This window comes from Rana temporaria, chromosome 13 (genome assembly GCF_905171775.1).
Source record: "Rana temporaria chromosome 13, aRanTem1.1, whole genome shotgun sequence".
Taxonomy (NCBI): domain Eukaryota; kingdom Metazoa; phylum Chordata; class Amphibia; order Anura; family Ranidae; genus Rana; species Rana temporaria.
In genome coordinates, this window is record NC_053501.1 from 120695925 (window position 1) to 120720969 (window position 25045).

At 55.3% G+C, this 25045-nt stretch overlaps 1 protein-coding gene across 12 annotated transcripts; it reads right to left on the bottom strand.

Annotated features, from left to right (window-relative positions):
* Positions 1–2932: 2932 nt before the first annotated feature.
* Positions 2933–25045, bottom strand: PBXIP1 (PBX homeobox interacting protein 1). 12 transcript variants are annotated; one of them, XM_040332786.1, is made up of 15 exons: positions 24803–25045; positions 20810–20884; positions 17429–17501; positions 14129–14184; positions 13723–13861; positions 13481–13573; positions 11922–12134; positions 11818–11838; positions 11577–11665; positions 9647–9772; positions 7493–8907; positions 5918–6609; positions 5294–5761; positions 4931–4972; positions 2933–4687 (listed from the first exon to the last, which is right to left on the bottom strand). In XM_040332786.1, the coding sequence occupies exons 1-15, from the start codon at positions 25040–25042 to the stop codon at positions 4185–4187; spliced, it is 4245 nt and encodes a 1414-aa protein (XP_040188720.1). In that variant the 5' UTR covers positions 25043–25045; the 3' UTR covers positions 2933–4184. The 12 variants fall into 12 exon arrangements, with proteins under 12 accessions (XP_040188720.1, XP_040188719.1, XP_040188716.1 ...); XM_040332785.1 differs by having other exon boundaries at positions 2933–5054; positions 5493–5761; XM_040332782.1 differs by having other exon boundaries at positions 2933–4972.

Sequence of the window (25045 nt, forward strand, 5' to 3'; positions counted from 1 at the left end):
CGGCTTGAGTCGCAACGATTCGAGCAGTTCCATCGACGGCGTTGGGGTGCGACGCGTCGTGCGATTTTCGAAACTGTCAAATCGCACCGGGGGGGGGGGCCGAGACATTCACACGTCGCTCGCGCTGGATTCCAAGGTGTGAAAACTTTTATAAACAAAGGAAAGACATTTTGTATCAGTTTTCCTAGAAGTTACATTGTTAGCGATATCGGGGGGGTTAAAGTCGCACGCCGAGAGCTGCGAAGGAGACCGCAAGACAAGGCGGCCCCAACCGGGGGAGGGGCCCGGAGTGTACTGTCCGAGAGTCTAGGAGTGCTGCTACTTAAAGGGGAACTCCGCTTTTCCTCTCTCCTCAACCTGGAGTGTTAGGGGGACCGCACCCCAGAAATGTAATTTCCTGCTTCTGGATTGGCTCACTGATTTTCCCAGAAGTCGAATTTTAGGCATCCCCTGCAAAAGGAATTTCCGTGGGATACCCCCCTCAAGGGTTAAATACTTCTAAAGGGATGCAGACCCTGCAACTTTTCAACACTGAGACTGCACTGGGTGATTATAATGAATCTGAGGTTCCCATTCACAGGCCTCAGATCCCTCCCATTCACAAACCTCAGACCCCTCCCATTCAGGAACTAGACCCCTCCCATTCAGAAACCTCAAAGCCCTCCCATTCAGAAACCTCAGATCCCTCCCATTTACATACATCAGATCCCTCCCATTCACAGACCTCAGATCCCTCCCATGCACAGACCCCTCCCATTCACAGACCTCAGACCCCTCCCATTCACAGACCTCAGACCCCTCCCATTCACAGACCTCAGACCCCTCTCAATCATAGACCTCAGACCCCTCCCATTCACAGACCTCAGACCCCTCCCAATCATAGACCTCAGACCCCTCCCATTCACAGACCTCAGATCCCTCCCATTTACAGACCTCAGATCCCTCCCATGCACAGACCTCAGATCCCTCCCATGCACAGACCTCAGACCCCTCCCATGCACAGTCCTCAGATCCCTCCCATTCAGGAACTGGACCCTCTCATTCACAAACCTCAGACTCCTCCCATTCAAAAACCGCAGACCCCCTCCCATTCACAGATCTCCTCCATTCACAGACCTCAGACCCCTCCCATTCACAGACCTCAGATCCCTCCCATTCACAGACCTCTGATCCCTCCCATTCACAGACCTCAGATCCCTCCCATTCAGGAACTAGACCCTCCCATTCAAAAACCTCAGAGCCCTCCCATTCAGAAACCTCAGAGCCCTCCCATTCAGAAACCTCAGACCCCTCCCATTCAGAAACCTCAGACCCCTCCCATTCAGAAACCTCAGACCCCTCCCATTCAGAAACCTAAATGGAATAGAAGGGTCTGGTTCCTAAATGGGAGGGTCTAAAGTTTGTGAATAAAAGGGTCTGAGGTTTTTGAATGAAAGGGTCTGAGGTTTTTGAATGGGAGGGGTCCAAGGTTTGTGAATGGGAGGGTCTAGTTACTGAATAGGAGGGTCTGGTTCTTGAATGGGAGGGACTGAGGTTTGTGAATGGGAGGGTCTAGTTGTTGTTTGTGAATGGGAGGGTCCCATTCAGGAACCAGACCCTACCATTCACAAACCACAGACTCCTCCCATCCAGAAACTAGACCCTCCCATTCACAATCATCAGACCCCTCCCATTAACAAACCTAAATGGAATGGGAGGGTCTGATTCCTGAATGGAAGGGTCTAAAGTTTGTGAATAGAAGAGTCTAGTTCATGAAGAAAACAGTCTGAGGTGTTTGAATGAAAGGGTCTAGTTCTTGTATGGGAGGGGTCCAAGGTTTGTGAATGGGAGGGTCTTGTTCCTGCATAGGAGGGTCTGGTTCTTGAATGGGAGGGACTGAGGTTTGTGAATGGGAGGGTCTAGTTCTTGTTTGTGAATAGGAGGGTCCCATTTAGGAAGCAGACCCTACCATTCACAAACCACAGACTCCTCCCATCCAGAAACTAGACCCTCCCATTCACAAACCACAGACCCTCCCATTCAGAAACCAGACCCTCCCATTCACAAACCACAGACTCCTCCCATTCACAAACCAGATCCTCTCATTCACAAACCACAGACTTCTCCCATCCAGAAACTGGACCCTCCCATTCAGGAACCGGATCCTACCGTTCACAAACCACAGACTCCTCCCATCCAGAAACTAGACCCTCCCATTCACAAACCACAGACCCTCCCATTCAGGTACCAGACCCTCCCATTTACAAACCACAGACCCTCCCATTCAGGTACCAGACCCTCCCATTCACAAACCACAGACCCTCCTATTTAGGAACCAGACCCTCCCATTCACAAACCACAGACTCCTCCCATCCAGAAACTAGACCCTCCCATTCACAAACCACAGATCCTCCCATTCAGGTACCAGACCCTCCCATTTACAAACCACAGACCCTCCCATTCAGGAACCAGATCCTCCCATTCACAAACCACAGACTCCTCCCATCCAGAAACTAGACCCTCCCATTAAGGTACCAGACCCGCCCAAATCACAAACCATAGACCCCTCCCAACAAAAGGAATCTGCTACAAAGTTTGTTCCAATCCCTGCAATGCCCATCGATCACCCAGAGGGGAGCGTTGTCTTCTCAACAAAAGTGGAGTTACCCTTTAAGGCCGGATTCACTGCTTTGCCATTTTTTGCTTGAAGCGTTTTCCAATGAAATGGATGGAAACGCACAGCAACGCTCATTGACATGCGTTTCCATTGTGGGGGAGGCACAGCTGTGAACCTGGACTGCGGCCGGCAAACACTCTTAGATTTTTCTCGTTCAGCCAAAGTGGCCTCCAAAGACAGTTATCAACACTAAGAAAAAAATACAGAACTTTTTAGAAAAATTTGGAACATCAAGTATTCGGAGTGTGGGACGAATGTTACATAAAGTTTCATCGATTTTTTTTATCGGCTGGTTTAGAAGTCTCCCGATTGGAGGCGAAGGCACTAGTGGTTAAGGCAAGAGACTGTCCGACAAAAAAGTACCAGGGGCGGTTCTCATGAGACAAAGGGGAGGAGCTTCACAAAAGAGCAGTCCTTCCACCAATCAGGTAACAGTGAAGGTTCGATGACCGGGGGAAACATCCATGAGCAGGTGTGGGAGGAGAGTGCAAACACAGATCTATGAGGGTGGTGGAACCAACGTTCTATCTTCACCGACCACCAGCAGCCCGATGGCCTGTAAACAACACACATTTCCTAACCTATAACATAGAAAACTAATCGGGGTAATCGGGACCTTCTACCAAAATCTGCTGCTCAAGGTTGAAAGTCAAGGCAGGGAAAGGATTGAGTCTTTTTTTAATGGAATTTGGTGGACATCTCAGGTCCTTGCAGAGCTTACAGGAGGACCATTTGGACGGTCATTGAGTAGACATTGACCATTTGGACGGCCATTGAGTAGACATTGACCATTTGGACGGCCATTGAGTAGACATTGACCATTTGGACGGCCATTGAGTAGACATTGACCATTTGGACGGCCAAGGAGTAGACATTGACCATTTGGACGGCCAAGGAGTAGACATTGACCATTTGGACGGCCAAGGAGTAGACATTGACCATTTGGACGGCCAAGGAGTAGACATTGACCATTTGGACGGCCAAGGAGTAGACATTGACCATTTGGACGGCCATGGAGTAGACATTGACCATTTGGACGGCCATTGATTAGACATTGACCATTTGGACGGCCATGGAGTAGACATTGACCATTTGGACGGCCATTGAGTAGACATTGACCATTTGGACAGCCATGGAGTAGACATTGACCATTTGGACGGCCATTGAGTAGACATTGACCATTTGGACGGCCATTGAGTAGACATTGACCATTTGGAGGCCATTGAGTAGACATTGACCATTTGGACGGCCATTGAGTAGACATTGGCCATTGAGTAGACATCGACCATTTGGACGGCCATTGAGTAGACATCGACCATTTGGACGGCCATTGAATAGACATTGACCATGTGGACGGCCATGGAGTAGACACTGTTTACGAGTCCATGAAGAGATTCACAAGGGGGGTGGTGCTCAGTCATTGTGAAGATAGTGTGAAGCTTGGTGCTCCTCGTGGTCATGGTGATGGACGTGCTGGTAAAAGGGTTCAGACTGGTTTTTATCATCATCATGTATTCGGTAAAGAGAACTATTCGTTCCTATTTTTTCCATGGTCTTTGTGGTTGGATCTGGATTTATGCTCATTGTCATCGTACTTGTTATGGTGGGATTGATGTTTGTTTTCTTCCAACTTGTCCTTGTAGGGTTTCTGTCTGTGGTCATCATGCTTGTGGCCTTGCTCCTTCCATTGCTTATGTTCAAGGTGGTGGCCTTCACCATCCTTCCCTGACTTGCGTTTATGATGGTCACCATCACTTTCCTTCCATGACTTGTGTTTATGGTTGTCACCCTCACGTTCCTTCCATGACTTGTGTTTACGGTGGTCTCCATCACCTTCCTTCCATGACTTGTGTTTACGGTGGTCTCCATCACCTTCCTTCCATGACTTGTGTTTATGGTGGTCTCCATCACCTTCCTTCAATGACTTGTGCTTATGGTGGTCTCCATCACCTTCCTTCAATGACTTGTATTTATAGTGGTCACCATCACCTTGCTTCCATGATTTGTGCTTATGGTGGTCGTCATCATCACCTTCCTTCAATGACTTGTGCTTATGGTGGTTGCCACCATCACCTTCCTTCCATGATTTGTGTTTATAGTGGTCTCCATCACCTTCCTTCAATGACTTGTGCTTATGGTGGTTGTCACCATCACCTTCCTTCCATGATTTGTGTTTATGGTGGTCGTTTTTATCACCTTCCTTCAATGACTTGTGTTTATGGTGGTCTGCATCACCTTCCTTCCATGATTTGTGTTTATGGTGGTCTCCATCACCTTCCTTCAATGACTTGTGCTTATGGTGGTCGTCATCATCACCTTCCTTCATTGACTTGTGTTTATGGTGGTCACCATCACCTTCCTTCCATGATTTGTGTTTATGGTGGTCTCCATCACCTTCCTTCAATGACTTGTGCTTATGGTGGTCTCCATCACCTTCCTTCAATGACTTGTGCTTATGGTGGTTGTCGTCATCACCTTCCTTCATTGACTTGTGTTTATGGTGGTCACCATCACCTTCCTTCCATGATTTGTGTTTATGGTGGTCTCCATCACCTTCCTTCAATGACTTGTGCTTATGGTGGTTGTCACCATCACCTTCCTTCCATGATTTGTGTTTATGGTGGTCGTTTTTATCACCTTCCTTCAATGACTTGTGTTTATGGTGGTCTGCATCACCTTCCTTCCATGACTTGTGTTTATGATGGTCTCCATCACCTTCCTTCCATGACTTGTGTTTATGGTGGTCTCCATCACCTTCCTTCCATGACTTGTGTTTATGGTGGTCTCCATTACCTTCCTTCCATGATTTGTGTTTATGGTGGTCTCCATCACCTTCCTTCAATGACTTGTGCTTATGGTGGTTGTCGTCATCACCTTCCTTCCATGACTTGTGTTTATGGTGGTTGTCACCATCACCTTCCTTCCTTGGCTTGTGTTCATGATGGTCACTGTGATCTTTTTTCCATGGCTTGTTTTCATGGTGATGACCCTCACCTTCCTTCCTTGGCTTGTGTTCATGGTGGTGATCCTCACCTTCCTTCCTTGGCTTGTGTTCATGGTGGTGACCCTCACCTTCCTTCCTTGGCTTGTGTTCATGGTGGTGACCCTCACCTTCCTTCCATGGCTTGTTTTCATGGTGATGACCCTCACCTTCCTTCCTTGGCTTGATTTCATGGTGGTGACCCTCACCGTCCTTCCTTGGCTTGTGTTCATGGGGATGACCCTCACCTTCCTCCCTTGGCTTGTGTTCATGGTGGTGACCCTCATGTTTTTCATATTGTGGCTGAGATGACCGATAATACTCATTAATGGCGTCTTTCTCCTGTTTCTTCCTGTATTGTTTAGGTTGATGGTGAAATGGCCGTTCCAGGTCTTCACCGTGGTCCATAAAAGATGAATTATTGTGTCCATGTCTGTCCTTTCCATGTGGATCTTTATGGTCTTCTGTCTTGAGCTTATTCTTGGGAAGGTGTCCTTGCCTGTCCTTGTATTCCTCATTAAGATGTCCACCATCTTTGTTTCTGTCATGGTGCTTTTCATGGAAGGATCTGTAACCGTGGTTGGGATCCTTCTCATTGGACTTAGGCCACTCTCTCTGCTCATGAAGGAAATCTACGCTCTGGTTGAAGGAACATCCCGATGTCTCATGATGGTCCTCCTGATGGGATTTTGCATCTTTCTCGAATTTATGTTTCCTCCATCCGTGATCATTGTTGTCGTCGTCGTCGTCGTGATGGCGGCTCGGAGACCCGGACTTTTCACTGTAACCCTTCCTATCTTTCCCCTTGTAGGGTTTGTAGTGAGAATTGTCTGCATCCACTTTGAAGTCTATCTTGTTTGAAAATTTCGGGTTGGTTTGGTTGAGGTCGGATTCGGTCGTCTCCTCCGGTTTACTGGGGTTGGGTCGGCGGTCGGATTTGTAGCTTTTTCGGTGGCCATCTTTCTTGTGTGATCTAGAAAAGGAATTCATGGAGACCTGCACATGTTATTAGATGAAGTGCTACCAGCCAAACAGAACTTCACTTATCATGAAAGACACTCGAATGATAAATCAGACTTGAATCGAAGCTGCGATTCATGACTCCCCAAACATGGATCTGTGATACCAATGATGGGACACTATTCCCCCCACTGACACCAATGATGGGACACCATTCCTCCAACTGACACCAATGATGGGACACTATTCCTCCCACTGACACCAATGATGGGACACTATTCCTCCCACTAACACCAATGATGGGACACTATTCCCCCCACTGACACCAATGATGGGACACTATTCCTCCCACTGACACCAATGATGGGACACTATTCCTCCCACTGACACCAATGATGGGACACTATTCCCCCCACTGACACCAATGATGGGACACTATTCCTCCCACTGACACCAATGATGGGACATTATTCCTCCCACTGACGGGACACTATTCCTCCCACTGACACCAATGACGGGACACTATCCCTCCCACTGACACCAATGATGGGACACTATTCCTCCCACTGACACCAATGATGGGACACTATTCCTCCCACTGACACCAATGATGGGACACTATTCCTCCCACTGACACCAATGATGGGACACTATTCCTCCCACTGACACCAATGATAGGACACTATTCTTCACACTGACACCAATGATAGGGCACTATTCCTCCCACAGTCAGCTCTATGATAACCTGCTGAATTGAATGCTCTGGATAGCTAATCTTGAAGACAAATTATTCCAGGAAACTGGATAGACAAAAGAAGGAGCTTGGTGGTCCTATCCATGTATGAATGCATCTACAGCTCATTGGAGCCACAAAAGTCCGATAAGGAGCCACTCACCTTTTCTTAATGGCGGCCTCTCCAAAGAAGTTGGTGTAGACAAATCTCTCGAAATCATCCACCAGGTCATCATTCCCGGTCTCCTTCTTTGCGAGGTCCTCCAGGAAGTCTTCCACATCGTCCACAAAGTCCTTAAAGCGGATATTCTGATGGGCGAAATAGGGCCCCTCGAAGAAGCCATCAAGCAGAGGTACCAGCTCGGGGAGGTGTTTGGAGAGATCGCACTTGGCCAGGTAGTTCTGCAGGATCTCTTCGAACCGTTTCCTCTCAACCGGTTTCAGCTCTACGTTGAAAAGGTCGATGCCGTCTTTGCGGGCGCAGTCTTCCATGCCGGAGCATCCTTCGGGAACCCGGTACTGGTGGTTTGAGAGCTTCTTCCAGAACTTGTTATGGTCATGGTGTCGGTGGTTTTTGCCGTGGGCTTTGTCCCCGTGTTCCCGTCTCTTGTCTTCTCCATGGTTCTGGCCTTCGGAGAATTCTCTCTGGCCTTTGCGAGGGTGGAAACCATCTCCGGCTTCTCCGTGGTGATGACCGGAGTGTTTGTCCTTCCAGTTTTTCTCGTTGTCGGGATGGTGAGGCGAGTCCTTCCACCGGTTCTCTTTGCCTTTGTCCTTCCAGCTGTCAGACTCATGTGGATGGAGCTCTCCATCTTCTGTCCCGGTTTTCTCCCCCTCCCAGTGCCGATGCTTCTTTTCCCGCTTATTTTCGTACTTTTTACCCTTCCATTCTTCATGCTGGGATTCCGGTTGCCCGTCTTCCACCCGTCTTTTTCCATGTTCTTTTCCGTGTTTGAAATGCGGCTTCCTGAACTGTTCCCCTGGGGCGTCCGAATCTGAACCTTTACCCCACTTATCTCCTTTTTTCCATTCTTTACGACCATGGGGCTTCGCCTCTTCCCCGACCAGCTCTTTCCTTTTCTGCGCATGCTCCACGTACTTCTTCTCCCACGTCTCCGACCTCTGAGCCTCCATCACCAACCTGCTGCTCATCTCCGAGATCTGGCCTTTTATTCCTTTCTCGTCCTCCGCCTGGCTGGTATTGGACGTCATGCCCTCCAGATCCTGCCTGAGGGAGACCACCAACGACCGCTGTTTGTCCAACTCCTGGCGAAGCATCTGAGATTCTGCCACCAGAGTCTCCTTCTGAGTCAGGAATCCCTCGATCTGGCTCTTGGCGGCCTCCAGGTCGGCTTTCAGCTGGGCGTTCTCAGAGGTCAAGAGCTCGTTCTCTCCACTGTCGGCCTCCAAGGTCTCCACCTTCTCCTGTAGGGTCTGCAGTTCCTCCTTGGCGGAGAGGTGACCGGTCTCTTCTCGGAGGAGAGCGTCCTTCAGCCTCACATTTTCTTCTGTCAATCTAAACTCCGGAGTGGTTTTGTCTCCGCCGTGCACCAACGCTTCCAGTTCCTCCTTCTGAGCCTGAAATATATTCACGTCAATCATTTGATGGAACTTTCATAATTTGGTGTCACAATAAAATTGGGCAAAGACTTGGGGGGGGGAAGGGGGGCACACCCTAACTATGCATCACATTAACCACTTGAGGCCCAGAGGCCGTCATATAACGTCCTCGGCTTTGTGGTGGGATATCTTAATGATGGGGGCAACTACAGGCATCATTCAGATATCGGCATTTTCAGCCGGCGATTCCCTACACCATAGGAACGATCATGGCGGCTGTTCCGCCGCTTGATCATTCTTACGGGTGGCGAAAGGGGACCACGCCCCCCCCCCACCCTCCGATTAAAATGGAGAATGGATCCGCCAGCCTAGGATGGTGATCATAGAGATTTCCTGTGGACCAGATGGTCGCCGGAATCTCTATGATCGTTCAGAGGCCGGGCGCGATGTTATGACATCACGCCTGGCCTCTGCATTAAAGAAAAAATGGCGCCGCCTCGGCTGGGAAGCAGTGATCGTTTTTATTTTTTGGATTTTAGGCTTCCCAGCCTAGTGGTGAGATGTGTCTAAACACACATTTGATTTGTCCTCAGAGAACATTGTGTAGCACCACTAAGGAAGGACATGATGCTTCCCAACGGACATTTCCAACCCATGGACCAAACCAGATTAGAACCCCATGGACTCCATTCATTGCAAGGAGCCAATCACATTCTCACCGCTACTTTGGGGCCCTCCAATAGAAGGCTGGAAGTACCTGAAGTTTGGCCTGAATGTGCCGAATCTCTTGGTTTTCCTTGGCAACTTTATCCAGAAGGTCGTTCATAACCTGAAGGCTGTCCGGATCCCCGGTAAACTGGTCGGCATGTTGATGAAGCCACTCCTGGAAGGACACAAATATGACATCGTTGGGTCTATAATAAGGGATGCAATGAAAATAAAAAAAAGCTTTATTTAAAAATGCCATTATGATGTTGATGAGGGCGGCACAGTGATTAGCACTTCTGCCATGAGGCCCTCGGGGTCCTCGGTTCAAATCCCCATGGAGTTTGCATGTAGTTGCAGTTTCCAGACACATGCTCTGCTATTGTCCCTGGTATGTGTGTGTGTGTGGTGGGCCCCGGTACCTCTGTGCGGAGTGCAGCTCTGGTACTTATTTCAGGTGCAGAGCCACAGAGCAAGGCAGGGCCCCAGGTGGAAGGGCCAATGCAGCTTTATCGAGTTCAATGTGAAATAACAGGAAGGACAACGATATTCAGGAGATCAACGCATGAAGAACGGAGATTTCAATACCGAGCTCCAGTACAGAATCACCTGATTGATCATTCAGGACTAACTATCCTCCAAACCTGAATCAAGGACTAAACATGGAGTCTGGAAGAGTCAGTGCTGGTGTGGGGTGAAGCTCTACGGGGGGCAGGATCTGAAGGTACAGGATCTGGAAGTACAGAACGTGGAGGTACAAGGTCTGAGGTGCTAGGATTTGGGGGGCCAGGATCTGGAGGACCAGGGTCTGGGGGGGCAGGATCTGGAGGACCAGGGTCTGGGGGGGCAGGATCTGGAGGACCAGGGTCTGGGGGGGCAGGATCTGGAGGACCAGGGTCTGGGGGGGCAGGATCTGGAGGACCAGGGTCTGGGGGGCCAGGATCTGGAGGACCAGGGTCTGGGGGGCCAGGACAGGCTCCGGAGGTACAAGGTTTGGGGAGACAGGGACTGGGGGTACAAGGACTGGAGTTACAGGGTCTGAAAGTACAAGATCTAGGGGGACAGGGTCTGGAGGTATAAGGTCTGGGGGGGCAAGGATCTGGAGCTACAGAATCTGGAAGGACCAGGATCTGGGGGGACAGAGTCTGGAAGGACCAGGATCTGGGGGGACAGAGTCTGGAAGGACCAGGATCTGGGGGGGCAGAGTCTGGAAGGACCAGGATCTGGGTGGGGGGGGGCAGAGTCTGGAAGGACCAGGATCTGGGGGGACAGAGTCTGGAAGGACCAGGATCTGGGTGGGGGGGCAGAGTCTGGAAGGACCAGGATCTGGGGGGGGGGCAGGGTCTGGAATGACCAGGATCTGGGGGGGACAGGGTCTGGAATGACCAGGATCTGGGGGGGGGGACAGGGTCTGGAATGACCAGGATCTGGGGGGACAGGGTCTGGGGGTACAAGGTCTGGGGAGGGTACAAGGTCTGGAGGGGGGGGGGGGGGCAGGGTCTGGAGGTACAAGGTCTGGGGGGGATAGGGTCCGGAGGTACAAGGTCTGGAGGGGGGGACAGGGTCTGGAGGTACAAGGTCTGGGGGGGGGGGGGGGACAGGGTCTGGAGGTACAAGGTCTGGGGGGGATGGGGTCTGGAGGTACAAGGTCTGGAGGTACAAGGTCTGGAGGGGGGGGGGACAGGGTCTGGAGGTACAAGGTCTGGGGGGGATGGGGTCTGGAGGTACAAGGTCTGGAGGTACAAGGTCTGGAGGGGGGGGGACAGGGTCTGGAGGTACAAGGTCTGGGGGGGATAGGGTCTGGAGGTACAAGGTCTGGGGGGGGGGGGGACAGGGTCTGGAGGCACAGGGTCTGGGGGGGACAGGGTCTGGAGGCACAAGGTCTGGGGGGGACAGGGTCTGGAGGTACAAGGTCTGGGGGGGGGGGGGTCTGGAGGTACAAGGTCTGTAATCAGAGACTTGGCCTGCGGCGGCACACATACCTGGATGTCGGCGATGGTGTGCGGCGCGATGATGTGCGGCGGCTCGTCTCCTCCTCTTGCGCTCCGCGGGACGACGCTCTGAGGGAGATCTACACAAGACAACGGACGTACAGTGAGGACAGCGCCTTCCTTTTATAGTTACCAGAATCCGGGGAGCTTCACCGAATGCCCCAGAGCCGGCCGGTGACGTCCTCGGAGGTAGAAGGAAGGAGAGAACGATGGAGGGAATAGGACGACTTACCTTCATCTCCTCCCAGGCCGCCTGTCGGGGGAGAAGGAAGATATTAATGACGGGAGAGACAAAACACGTCCGTCCATTATACAGGATCACCAACCCCTCCTCACCTGTGAAGATCAGGCCAGCGAGGGCCACCAAAGCCACGGCGGCAATAATACATTTATTGAGGGTGAGCGAGATCCCGGCCTCCGCCTCCTCCTGCGCGGCCTCCCTGGGGGCGGGTCCTACGCTGGTGGGCGGAGCTCCTCTCGCAGTACGCTTCCGGAGACCCTCCGCGTCGTCCTCGCTGCTGGAGCAGCTCACTTCCTCCAGATCTCCTCCTACAGAGCGAGAACAAGAGAGAGGGGAACCTCGGGGGCGGTACCAACACATGATTGTCAGTCACAGGGTGGGAGGAGCATCCAACCCCCACAGAACATCACAACAACAAAGGGTCACACTGCAGTTCTGGGACAGACTTACAATGTTCGTTGGGCATTTACTTTGGTCTGTGACCCAATCAGGGACCCCGGGACAAGATATGAGGGGTTTCCACCATCCCTGTGCCCATTACGAGGGGTTCCCACCACCCCTGTGCCCATTACGAGGGGTTCCCTCCATCCCTGTGCTCATTACGAGGGGTTCCCTCCATCCCCGTGCCTCATTATGAGGGGTTTCCTCCATCCCTGTGCCCATTACGAGGGGTTCCCACCATCCCTGTGCCCATTACGAGGGGTTCCCACCATCCCTGTGCCCATTACGAGGGGTTCCCTCCATCCCTGTGCCCATTACGAGGGGTTCCCTCCATCCCTGTGCCCATTACGAGGGGTTCCCACCACCCCTGTGCCCATTACGAGGGGTTCCCACCACCCCTGTGCCCATTATGAGGGGTTCCCACCATCCCTGTGCCCATTACCAGGGGTTCCCACCATCCCTGTGCTCATTACGAGGGGTTCCCACCATCCCTGTGCCCATTACCAGGGGTTCCCACCATCCCTGTGCCCATTATGAGGGGTTCCCACCATCCCTGTGCCCATTATGAGGGGTTCCCACCATCCCTGTGCCTCATTATGAGGGGTTCCCACCATCCCTGTGCCCATTACGAGGGGTTCCCACCATCCCTGTGCCCCATTATGAGGGGTTCCCTCCATCCCTGTGCCCATTATGAGGGGTTCCCACCATCCCTGTGCCCCATTATGAGGGGTTCCCTCCATCCCTGTGCCCATTATGAGGGGTTCCCACCATCCCTGTGCCCCATTATGAGGGGTTCCCTCCATCCCTGTGCCCATTATGAGGGGTTCCCACCATCCCTGTGCCCATTACGAGGGGTTCCCACCATCCCTGTGCCCATTACGAGGGGTTCCCACCATCCCTGTGCCCATTACGAGGGGTTCCCTCCATCCCTGTGCCCATTACGAGGGGTTCCCTCCATCCCTGTGCCCATTACGAGGGGTTCCCTTCATCCCTGTGCCCATTACGAGGGGTTCCCTCCATCCCTGTGCCCCATTACGAGGGGTTCCCACCATCCCTGTGCCCATTACGAGGGGTGCCCATTACGAGGGGTTCCCACCATCCCTGTGCCCATTATGAGGGGTTCCCTCCATCCCTGTGCCTCATTATGAGGGGTTCCCACCACCCCTGCTTCCCTTAAAAGGGACAGACACACACCATGCGTCACACGCAGCACCTGTTCCGCTGGCAGAGCTCCGCCCCCAGCTCCTGAGTCCGCCCAGCGGTGGGGAATCGGGGAGGAACCGCGCTAACTTCTCAATGTAACGCGCTTCAAGACAAGAAGACAGAGAGGGGGAGGGGAGGTTACACGGAGCCGGATGTGGTACAAAGCACGCTCACCGGCGGGAGAGGTGATGACATCATAATGACACGCCCCCCCAACCCCTCCCTCCCCCGCAGGATGGCATTGGCACTCACCCAATCTTCTGCGCAGTCCTGACTCCTCCCCCAGCCTCTGCTGCGGCTCCTCCTCTGGGGGGATCTCCAGCTTTTCCTGGTGGGGCGGGATTTCGGTGGTGGGAGGAGACTCAGGCTCCTGAAGAGAAGACTCCGGCCCCTGAGGAGGACAAAAATGCAAGATTATTTAAAGGGCACTGCGCTCTACTATTCCTCTACAATCCGCCATTGGAGAATTAGTTTTTATCTCAGCAGCCATTTATCAGGCCGCCATTCAGGTCATGAGAACCTGCGGAATCATCTAGAGATAGAGACGTGAAATATGGAACAGCAAATACATGGCAAAGTCACAACAATTCCTTCCTATAATCAGAACTCATCGCTGACTCCGCCCCCGAGGTTCTGCTCATCACATCCCACCTCTTACCTTCACCTCCTGCACTCCCGTCTCCTCTCTCTCGGGAACGGCGGACGGTTCTGGACCTGAAATCAGACGGACAGGCGGGTGAGACTCCGGACTGAGGGAAGGGGGAGGAGCTTACCAGTGTCTCCAGTAACCCCATTGTCTCCAGTAACCCCAGTGTCTCCAGTAAACCCAGTGTCTCCAGTAACCCAGTGTCTCCAGTAACCCAGTGTCTCCAGTGTCCCCAGTAACCCCAGTGTCTCCAGTAACCCCAATAACCCCAGTGTCCCCAGTAACCCCAGTGTCCCCAGTATCTCCAGTAACCCCAGTGTCTCCAGTAACCCCAATAACCCCAGTGTCCCCAGTAACCCCAGTGTCCCCAGTATCTCCAGTAACCCAGTGTCCCCAGTAACCCCAGTGTCCCCAGTAACCCCAGTGTCTCCAGTAACCCCAATAACCCCACTGTCCCCAGTAACCCCAGTGTCCCCAGTAACCCCAGTGTCCCCAGTAACCCCAGTGTCCCCAGTAACCCCAATAACCCCAGTGTCTCCAGTTACCCCAGTAACCCCAGTGTCCCCAGTAACCCCAGTGTCCCCAGTATCTCCAGTAACCCCAGTGTCCCCAGTAACCCCAGTGTCCCCAGTAACCCCAGTGTCTCCAGTAACCCCAATAACCCCACTGTCCCCAGTAACCCCAGTGTCCCCAGTAACCCCAGTGTCCCCAGTAACCCCAGTGTCCCCAGTAACCCCAATAACCCCAGTGTCTCCAGTTACCCCAGTAACCCCAGTGTCCCCAGTAACCCCAATAACCCCAGTGTCCCCAGTAACCCCAATAACCCCAGTGTCTCCAGTTACCCCAGTAACCCCAATAACCCCAGTAACCCCAGTAACCCCAGTGTCCCCAGTGTCCCCAGTAACCCCAGTGTCTCCAGTTACCTCAGTAACCCCAATAACCCCAGTGTCCCCAGTAACCCCAGTGTCCCCAGTAACCCCAGTGTCCCCAGTAACCCCAGTGTCTCCAGTAACCCCAATAACCCCACTGTCCCCAGTAACCCCAGTGTCCCCAGTAACCCCAGTGTCCCCAGTAACCCCAGTGTCCCCAGTAACCCCAATAACCCCAGTGTCTCCAGTTACCCCAGTAACCCCAGTGTCCCCAGTAACCCCAATAACCCCAGTGTCCCCAGTAACCCCAATAACCCCAGTGTCTCCAGTTACCCCAGTAACCCCAATAACCCCAGTAACCCCAGTAACCCCAGTGTCCCCAGTGTCCCCAGTAACCCCAGTGTCTCCAGTTACCTCAGTAACCCCAATAACCCCAGTGTCCCCAGTAACCCCAGTGTCCCCAGTAACCCCAATAACCCCAGTGTCTCCAGTTACCCCAGTAACCCCAGTGTCCCCAGCAACCAAGTGTCTCCAGTAACCCAGTGTACCCAGTGTCTCCAGTAACCCCAGTGTCTCCAGTAACCCCAGTGTCCCCAATAACCCCAGTGTCTCCAGTAACCCCAATAACCCCACTGTCCCCAGTAACCCCAGTGTCCCCAGTAACCCCAGTGTCCCCAGTAACCCCAGTGTCCCCAGTAACCCCAGTGTCCCCAGTAACCCCAGTGTCTCCAGTAACCCCAATAACCCCACTGTCCCCAGTAACCCCAGTGTCCCCAGTAACCCCAGTGTCCCCAGTAACCCCAATAACCCCAGTGTCTCCAGTTACCCCAGTAACCCCAGTGTCCCCAGTAACCCCAGTGTCCCCAGTAACCCCAGTGTCCCCAGTAACCCCAATAACCCCAATAACCCCAGTGTCTCCAGTTACCCCAGTAACCCCAATAACCCCAGTAACCCCAGTAACCCCAGTGTCCCCAGTGTCCCCAGTAACCCCAGTGTCTCCAGTTACCTCAGTAACCCCAATAACCCCAGTGTCCCCAGTAACCCCAGTGTCCCCAGTAACCCCAATAACCCCAGTGTCTCCAGTTACCCCAGTAACCCCAGTGTCCCCAGCAACCAAGTGTCTCCAGTAACCCAGTGTCCCCAGTAACCCAGTGTACCCAGTGTCTCCAGTAACCCCAGTGTCTCCAGTAACCCAGTGTCCCCAATAACCCCAGTGTCCCCAGTATCTCCAGCAACCCAGTGTCCCCAGTAACCCCAGTGTCCCCAGTATCTCCAGCAACCCAGTGTCCCCAGTAACCCCAGTGTCCCCAGTAACCCCAGTGTCCCCAGTAACCCCAATAACCCCAGTGTCTCCAGTTACCCCAGTAACCCCAGTGTCCCCAGTAACCCCAGTGTCCCCAGTAACCCCAATAACCCCAGTAACCCCAATAACCCCAGTGTCTCCAGTTACCCCAGTAACCCCAATAACCCCAGTAACCCCAGTGTCCCCAGTAACCCCAGTGTCTCCAGTTACCTCAGTAACCCCAATAACCCCAGTGTCCCCAGTAACCCCAATAACCCCAGTGTCTCCAGTTACCCCAGTAACCCCAGTGTCCCCAGCAACCCAGTGTCTCCAGTAACCCAGTGTCCCCAGTAACCCAGTGTACCCAGTGTCTCCAGTAACCCCAGTGTCTCCAGTAACCCAGTGTCCCCAATAACCCCAGTGTCCCCAGTATCTCCAGCAACCCAGTGTCCCCAGTAACCCCAGTGTCCCCAGTATCTCCAGCAACCCAGTGTCTCCAGTAACCCCAGTGTCTCCAGCAACCCAGTGTCTCCAGTAACCCCAGTGTCCCCAGTAACCCCAGTGTCCCCAGTATCTCCAGCAACCCAGTGTCTCCAGTAACCCCAGTGTCTCCAGTAACCCCAGTGTCTCCAGTAACCCCAGTGCCTCCAGTAACCCCAGTGTCTCCAGTAACCCCAGTGCCTCCAGTAACCCCAGTATCTCCAGTGTCCCCAGTATCTCCAGTGTCCCCAGTATCTCCAGTGTCCCCAGTATCTCCAGTGATCCAGTGTCTCCAGTAACCCCAGTGTCTCCAGTAACCCCAGTGTCTCCAGTAACGCCAATAACCCCAGTCCCTCAAGTACCAGTAACCCCAGTGCCTCCAGTCCCAGTAACCCCAGTCCCTCCAGTACCAGTGTCCCCAGTAATCCCAGTGTCCCCAGCACTCTCAGTAACCCCAGTGCCTCCAGTAACCCCAGTGTCTCCAGTACCAGTAACCCCAGTGCCTCCAGTAACCCCAGTGTCCCCAGTAATCCCAGTGTCTCCAGTACCAGTAACCCAGTGTCTCCAGTAACCCCAGTGCCTCCACTACCAGTAATCCCAGTGTCCCCAGTGTCCCCAGCACTCTCAGTAACCTGTCAGAGAAGTCGGAGGATTAGCCAATCAGCGGCTGGGATCTCTTACCTGCGGGTTTCGCCCCTTCATGGCCGGGCCGCGGTTCTGCGCGCTCGTACCCGACCGTCTCCACTGGGAGGCCCTGAGAATGAAGATCAGAAGAAACGTCACTCATTCTCCGTCATTATAAACCTTCAGGAACCCGAATTCTCCGACATAAACCCCGCCCCCCTCCGCCCCTCCCCCTACAGATGGATGAAGCCCCTCCCACCATTTACAGCAGAGTCCCGATTAAGGAGAACATGAAGTCATGTGATCATCGGGGACAACCAATCCCGCGGTCAGGATCCTACACATCCAGCAATGACCATTTCTGTCCATCCAGCCCTTAGATTGACCCAGCTCTGCGTCACAGTACAGTCCCGTCCGCCAGGGGGGGGGGGGGCGGACTTTTCTCTGCTGCAGTCCAGTAACACTCACAGGTCTTGTCCCTCCCCCAGCCTGTGATTGGACAGGGAAAAGAGAAGCGGCACAGTGTTGAGTTCATCTCTCTGCTCTCTCCTCCTATCAGCGTGCTTCTTGTGAGCACATGAACCGATTGGCTCCTTGTGCTGCTTCTCCCTCCTTCAATCTAAGCTCTGCTGTACCCGGCCCCAATGATGACAACACATCCATGTAACGATCTTTTCATGTTGGATTTCTGTCTTCTTTATGGAAATATCGGATGGGGGGGATGGGCTCCACTGACATTTACCACCTCAGCCAATCAGAGGGAAGCTTTCCTTTGTAGAGGGATGACACGCTAGACTCTGATTGGCTGCTCCTGATCTCCCCCAGTCCTCGGTACAGGTGGGGGGAGGGGTAGAACGTGAGATCCGGAGGGACGCCGCGGCGCCGGCTAATCTTACTCACCGCTATAAATAGAGCGAGCGAATCACGTGTCACCGACCCCCCCGAGCCAAGAGTGAGGGCCACACGGCATGTGACCAGCTATACAGGGGCCATAATCATCCCATGGGGCCAGGAGGAGTACACAGGGGCCACAACCATCATATGGGGGCCACAACCATCCTATGGGGGCCAGGAGGAGTACACAGGGGCCACAACCAACATATGGGGGCCACAGCCATCCTATGGGGGCCAGGAGGAGTACACAGGGGCCATAGCCATCATATGGGGGCCAGGAGGAGTACACAGGGGCCACAACCACCATATGGGGGCCACAACCATCATATGGGGGCCGCAATCATCACATGGGGGCCAGGAGGAGTACACAGGGGCCACAACCACCATATGGGGGCCACAACCATCCTATGGGGGCCAGGAGGAGTACACAGGGGCCACAACCATCACATGGGGGCCACAATCATCATATGGGGGCCAGGAGGAGTACACAGGGGCCACAGCCATCATATGGGGGCCACAATCATCATATGGGGGCCAGGAGGAGTACACAGGGGCCACAGCCATCATATGGGGGCCACAGCCATCATATGGGGGCCAGGAGGAGTACACAGGGGCCATAGCCATCATATGGGGGCCATAATGAATACACAGGGGCCACAACAATCAGATGGGGGGCATAATGAGTACATAGGGGCCACAACGTTCACATGTGGGCCAGAATAAGTACACAGGGGCCACAATGATAAAATGGGGGCCGTAATGGATACACAGGGGCCGGAGAGACGCCTCTATAAAGAGGACCTGTCTCGAAGTCGGATCGCCCCCGCCCCTCCCCCGTACCTCAGTATTGGGGGGGGAGATCACCCCCTCCTCTCCCGTCCCTCAGTATTGGGGGTCACCCCCTCCCCCGTACCTCAGTATTGGGGATCACCCCTCCCCTCCCCCGTACCTCAGTATTGGGGGGATCACCCCTCCCCTCCCCCGTACCTCAGTATTGGGGATCACCCCTCCCCCGTACCTCAGTATTGGGGATCTCCCCTCCCCCGTACCTCAGTATTGGGGATCACCCCCTCCCCCGTACCTCAGTATTGGGGATCACCCCTCCCCCGTACCTCAGTATTGGGGATCACCCCTCCCCTCCCCCGTACCTCAGTATTGGGGGGATCACCCCTCCCCTCCCCCGTACCTCAGTATTGGGGATCACCCCTCCCCCGTACCTCAGTATTGGGGGGATCACCCCTCCCCTCCCCCGTACCTCAGTATTGGGGATCACCCCTCCCCCGTACCTCAGTATTGGGGATCACCCCTCCCCCGTACCTCAGTATTGGGGATCACCCCTCCCCTCCCCCGTACCTCAGTATTGGGGGGATCACCCTCTCCCCTCCCCCGTACCTCAGTATTGGGGATCTCCCCTCCCCCGTACCTCAGTATTGGGGATCACCCCCTCCCCCGTACCTCAGTATTGGGGATCACCCCTCCCCCGTACCTAAGTATTGGGGATCACCCCTCCCCCGTACCTCAGTATTGGGGATCACCCCTCCCCCGTACCTCAGTATTGGGGATCACCCCTCCCCCGTACCTCAGTATTGGGGATCACCCCCTCCCCCGTACCTAAGTATTGGGGATCACCCCTCCCCTCCCCCGTACCTCAGTATTGGGGGGATCACCCCTCCCCTCCCCCGTACCTCAGTATTGGGGATCACCCCTCCCCCGTACCTCAGTATTGGGGGGATCACCCCTCCCCTCCCCCGTACCTCAGTATTGGGGATCACCCCTCCCCCGTACCTCAGTATTGGGGATCACCCCTCCCCCGTACCTCAGTATTGGGGATCACCCCTCCCCTCCCCCGTACCTCAGTATTGGGGGTCACCCCTCCCCCGTACCTCAGTATTGGGGATCACCCCTCCCCCGTACCTCAGTATTGGGGATCTCCCCTCCCCGTACCTCAGTATTGGGGATCACCCCTCCCCCGTACCTCAGTATTGGGGATCACCCCTCCCCCGTACCTCAGTATTGGGGATCACCCCTCCCCTCCCCCGTACCTCAGTATTGGGGGTCACCCCTCCCCTCCCCCGTACCTCAGTATTGGGGGTCACCCCTCCCCCGTACCTCAGTATTGGGGATCACCCAGTTGTTCTCGGTGTCGCGGTTTTCTCCGCTCTCCGCCATCTCCTCACCCCTCCCCCGTACCTCAGTATTGGGGATCACCCCCTCCCCCGTACCTCAGTATTGGGGATCACCCCTCCCCCGTACCTCAGTATTGGGGATCACCCCTCCCCGTACCTCAGTATTGGGGATCACCCCTCCCCGTACCTCAGTATTGGGGATCACCCCTCCCCGTACCTCAGTATTGGGGATCACCCCCTCCCCCGTACCTCAGTATTGGGGATCACCCAGTTGTTCTCGGTGTCGCGGTTTTCTCCGCTCTCCTCTCCCCTCCCCCGTACCTCAGTATTGGGGATCTCCCCTCCCCCGTACCTCAGTATTGGGGGGTCACCCCCTCCCCCGTACCTCAGTATTGGGGACCCCTCCCCTCCCCCGTACCTCAGTATTGGGGATCACCCAGTTGTTCTCGGTGTCGCGGTTTTCTCCGCTCTCCGCCATCTCCTCTCCGGGATCCTGAAAACAGAAGAAGAAGAAAACGTTACCCCTCCCCCGGGATCACCTGGAAGGGGGCGGAGCCATGTGATTTGTTTATCGGTCGCCTGCCATGCAAAGCGCCCCCCCCCCCGACACACAATGGGAGACAGCCGCCCCTCCCCCCTCCAATTCTCCGAATCCTCAGACTGGAGTCACTCTGCCCACAACTGAACACTTCCTCACATCGCGGGGCCCGTCGTCCAATGAGAGCGTTTCCTCGCTCTGCTCCTGCATGAGCTGTGCTGGCCAGTCAGGTGGAGAGACGGGTAACCCTCAGCAGACTCTGCCCCCCCCCCATTCCTGACACCTCCCCTATGGAGGAGTGACTGCGCTCCTCCAATCACAGCGCGTCTGTCTCCACTGAAAGAATGACCCCCGCAGGGGGGGAAGGAGGCGGGGCCAAACCTCAGCACCCAATTATTAGAATTCTTCCACATGTGTGCGACTCTTATCATCAGAAGGGGCCCCAAAATCAGTGCGGGGGCCCCAAACTCAGCGCCGGGGGGGGGCCACAAACTCAGCGCCGGGGGGCCACAAACTCAGCGCCGGGGGGGGGGGCACAAACTCAGCGCCGGGGGGCCACAAACTCAGCGCCGGGGGGGCCACAAACTCAGCAACAGGGGGGCCACAAACTTAGCGCCGGGGGGGCCACAAACTCAGCGCCGGGGGGGGGGGGGCCCCAAACTCAGCGCCGGGGGGGGGGCCACAAACTCAGCGCCGGGGGGGCCACAAACTCAGCACGGGGGCCACAAACTCAATGGGGGGGGGCCACAAACTCAGCGCCGCAAAAGGTGGCGCCAAAAAGGTGGAGTTCTCCTTTAAGGCGAATGGCGGAGGAATCCCACCCACCTCGCTGATCCTACCTATCCGCTGATGGGCGAAGGTTTCGGTCGGCGCCGTTGGCTGCGTCTGATTGGTTTCGGAGAACTCGGATGAATGAGAGCGCCCCGATGTAACGCCGCGCCCCTCTGATCTCCTCTGCGCTGCGCTCGTTCATCCGCCGCTTATAAAAAGGATTCCGCCAACGTCGCCAAATTCCCGCAGCAGCTGTTCCCTCATCCGCTCGTCACAGCAACTGCCCGGGACAGCCGGCTGGGGGGGGGGGGGGGCGACGCCGTGACAGCTGGGGGGGTGACTCAGCGACGCCGGGCTCCACTCAACCGCACACACACAGGGGCCCGTATTCACCGAGAGGGGCCACTCAGGAGGGGACGGAGGAGATATGGGGGCTCTGGGGTGACAGTGGATGCTCTAGGTGGTCTGGGGTCATGGGGTGACCAGGATGCTCTGAGGTCATGGGGTGACCAGGATGCTCTGAGGTCATGGGGTGACCAGGATGCTCTGAGGTCATGGGGTGATCAGGATGCTCTGAGGTCATGGGGTGATCAGGATGCTCTGAGGTCATGGGGTGACCAGGACGCTCTGAGGTCATGGGGTGACCAGGATGCTCTGAGGTCATGGGGTGACCAGGATGCTCTGAGGTCATGGGGTGACCAGGATGCTCTGAGGTCATGGGGTGATCAGGATGCTCTGAGGTCATGGGGTGATCAGGATGCTCTGAGGTCATGGGGTGATCAGGATGCTCTGAGGTCATGGGGTGATCAGGATGCTCTGAGGTCATGGGGTGATCAGGATGCTCTGAGGTCATGGGGTGATCAGGATGCTCTGAGGTCATGGGGTGACCAGGACGCTCTGAGGTCATGGGGTGACCAGGATGCTCTGAGGTCATGGGGTGACCAGGATGCTCTGAGGTCATGGGGTGACCAGGATGCTCTGAGATCATGGGGTGACCAGGATGCTCTGAGGTCATGGGGTGACCAGGATGCTCTGAAGTCATAGGGTGACCAGGATGCTCAAGGGTCATGGGGTGACCAGGATGCTCTGAGGTCATGAGGTGACCAGGACGCTCTGAGGTCATGGGGTGACCAGGATGCTCTGAGGTCATGGGGTGACCAGGATGCTCTGAGGTCATGGGGTGACCAGGATGCTCTGAGGTCATGGGGTGACCAGGATGCTCTGAGGTCATGGGGTGACCAGGATGCTCTGAAGTCATAGGGTGACCAGGACGCTCTGAGGTCATGGGGTGACCAGGATGCTCTGAGGTCATGGGGTGATCAGGATGCTCTGAGGTCATGGGGTGATCAGGATGCTCTGAGGTCATGGGGTGATCAGGACGCTCTGAGGTCATGGGGTGACCAGGACGCTCTGAGGTCATGGGGTGACCAGGATGCTCTGAGGTCATGGGGTGACCAGGATGCTCTGAGGTCATGGGGTGACCAGGATGCTCTGAGGTCATGGGGTGACCAGGATGCTCTGAAGTCATAGGGTGACCAGGATGCTCAAGGGTCATGGGGTGACCAGGACGCTCTGAGGTCATGAGGTGACCAGGACGCTCTGAGGTCATGAGGTGACCAGGACGCTCTGAGGTCATGAGGTGCTCTGGGGTCACAGAGGTCATGGGGTGCTCAGGGTGCTCTGGGGTCACAGAGGTTAGGGGAGCACACACAGATATTTCGGGGGGTCTTGGATGAGGCGGTGTGTTTGAATACCGAGATATTTGTCACTTTGCCATCCAAAGACGTCACCAATCTGTCTCCTGATTGGCTGAGGTGTTGGGGCTCCGGGTACAAGTGGAGAGTACACCCAGGGCGGAGGCGGGACCTGACCCAGGAACTGACAGGCAGAGAGGGGAGGGGGCAGGCCCTGACACAGAAGCTGATAGGCAGGGAGGGGCGGGACCCGACACAGGAGCTGGCAGGCAGGGAGGGGAGGGGCGGGATCTGACACAGGAGCTGGCAGGCAGGGAGGGGAGGGGGCGGGACCTGACACAGGAGCTGGCAGGCAGGGAGGGGAGGGTGGGACCTGACACAGGAGCTGGCAGGCAGGGAGGCGAGAGGCGGGACCTGACACAGGAGCTGACAGGCAGGGAGGGGCGGGACCTGACACAGGAGCTGACAGGCAGGGAGGGGAGGGGCAGGCTCTGACACAGGAGATGGCAGGCAGGAAGGGGAGGGGCGGGATCTGACACAGGAGCTGGCAGGCAGGGAGGGGACCTGACACAGGAGCTGGCAGGCAGGGAGGGGAGGGGCGGGATCTGACACAGGAGCTGGCAGGCAGGGAGGGGAGGGGGCGGGACCTGACACAGGAGCTGGCAGGCAGGGAGGGGAGGGGGGGACCTGACACAGGAGCTGACAGGCAGGGAGGGGAGGGGGCAGGCCCTGACACAGAAGCTGATAGGCAGGGAGGGGCGGGACCTGACACAGGAGCTGGCAGGCAGGAAGGGGAGGGGCGGGATCTGACACAGGAGCTGGCAGGCAGGGAGGGGAGGGGGCGGGACCTGACACAGGAGCTGGCAGGCAGGGAGGGGAGGGTGGGACCTGACACAGGAGCTGACAGGCAGGGAGGCGAGAGGCGGGACCTGACACAGGAGCTGACAGGCAGGGAGGGGCGGGACCTGACACAGGAGCTGACAGGCAGGGAGGGGAGGGGAGGGGCGGGACCTGACACAGGAGCTGACAGGCAGGGAGGAGAGGGGCGGGACCTGACACAGGAGCTGACCGGCAGGGAGGGAAGGACAGGAGATATACTGACCACGGTGTCAGGGCTCAGCAGCCATGATATATGGTGGTCAGTTTACAGAGGGGGGGGCAGAGCCAGGCAGGATCAGCCCTGTCCCCGGCCTCCCCTCCTCCATCCACCCAAACAATCGTTTATAGATTGGAGTCCAATCCGGATTCCCTTCCCTTATCTATGGAGAAGAGGATCACGATTTACATCTGTCCTTCTATGGTCACATGAACAGGTGTCCCCAGTGAAAGATTTCCCCCCCACTTCCTGTTCTAGTGACAACTGTAAAATGTTGGATTTCCCATCACTTCCTGTCTTCCCAGATATCACCTGACAGACGATCGAATCCTTCCCTCCATCCAAGACCAAAAACACTGTGAAGTACCCCTCCCCTCCCCCGCCCAATCTATTCTGAGCCGTCGGCTCACTTCCTTCCTCCATCGGTGACACCATACTTCCTGTTTCTATCCCCTCCTCCATCGGTGACACCATACTTCCTGCTTCTATCCCCTCCTCCATCGGTGACACCGTACTTCCTGCTTCTATCCCCTCCTCCATCGGTGACACCATACT

What these genes read in the sequence shown, in the direction of transcription:
- PBXIP1 (XM_040332774.1), bottom strand. Translation starts at nt 25,042, where the DNA reads ATGGTGTCACCGATGGAGGAGGGGATAGAAGCAGGAAGTACGGTGTCA. An exon ending in AGGACTGCGCAGAAGATTGG is followed by an intron (nt 13,574 to 13,722) that starts GTGAGTGCCAAT and finishes CTTGTCTTGAAG; the next exon opens with CGCGTTACATTGAGAAGTTA. An exon ending in GAGGCCGCCATTAAGAAAAG is followed by an intron (nt 6,610 to 7,492) that starts GTGAGTGGCTCC and finishes TTCCTTTTCTAG; the next exon opens with ATCACACAAGAAAGATGGCC.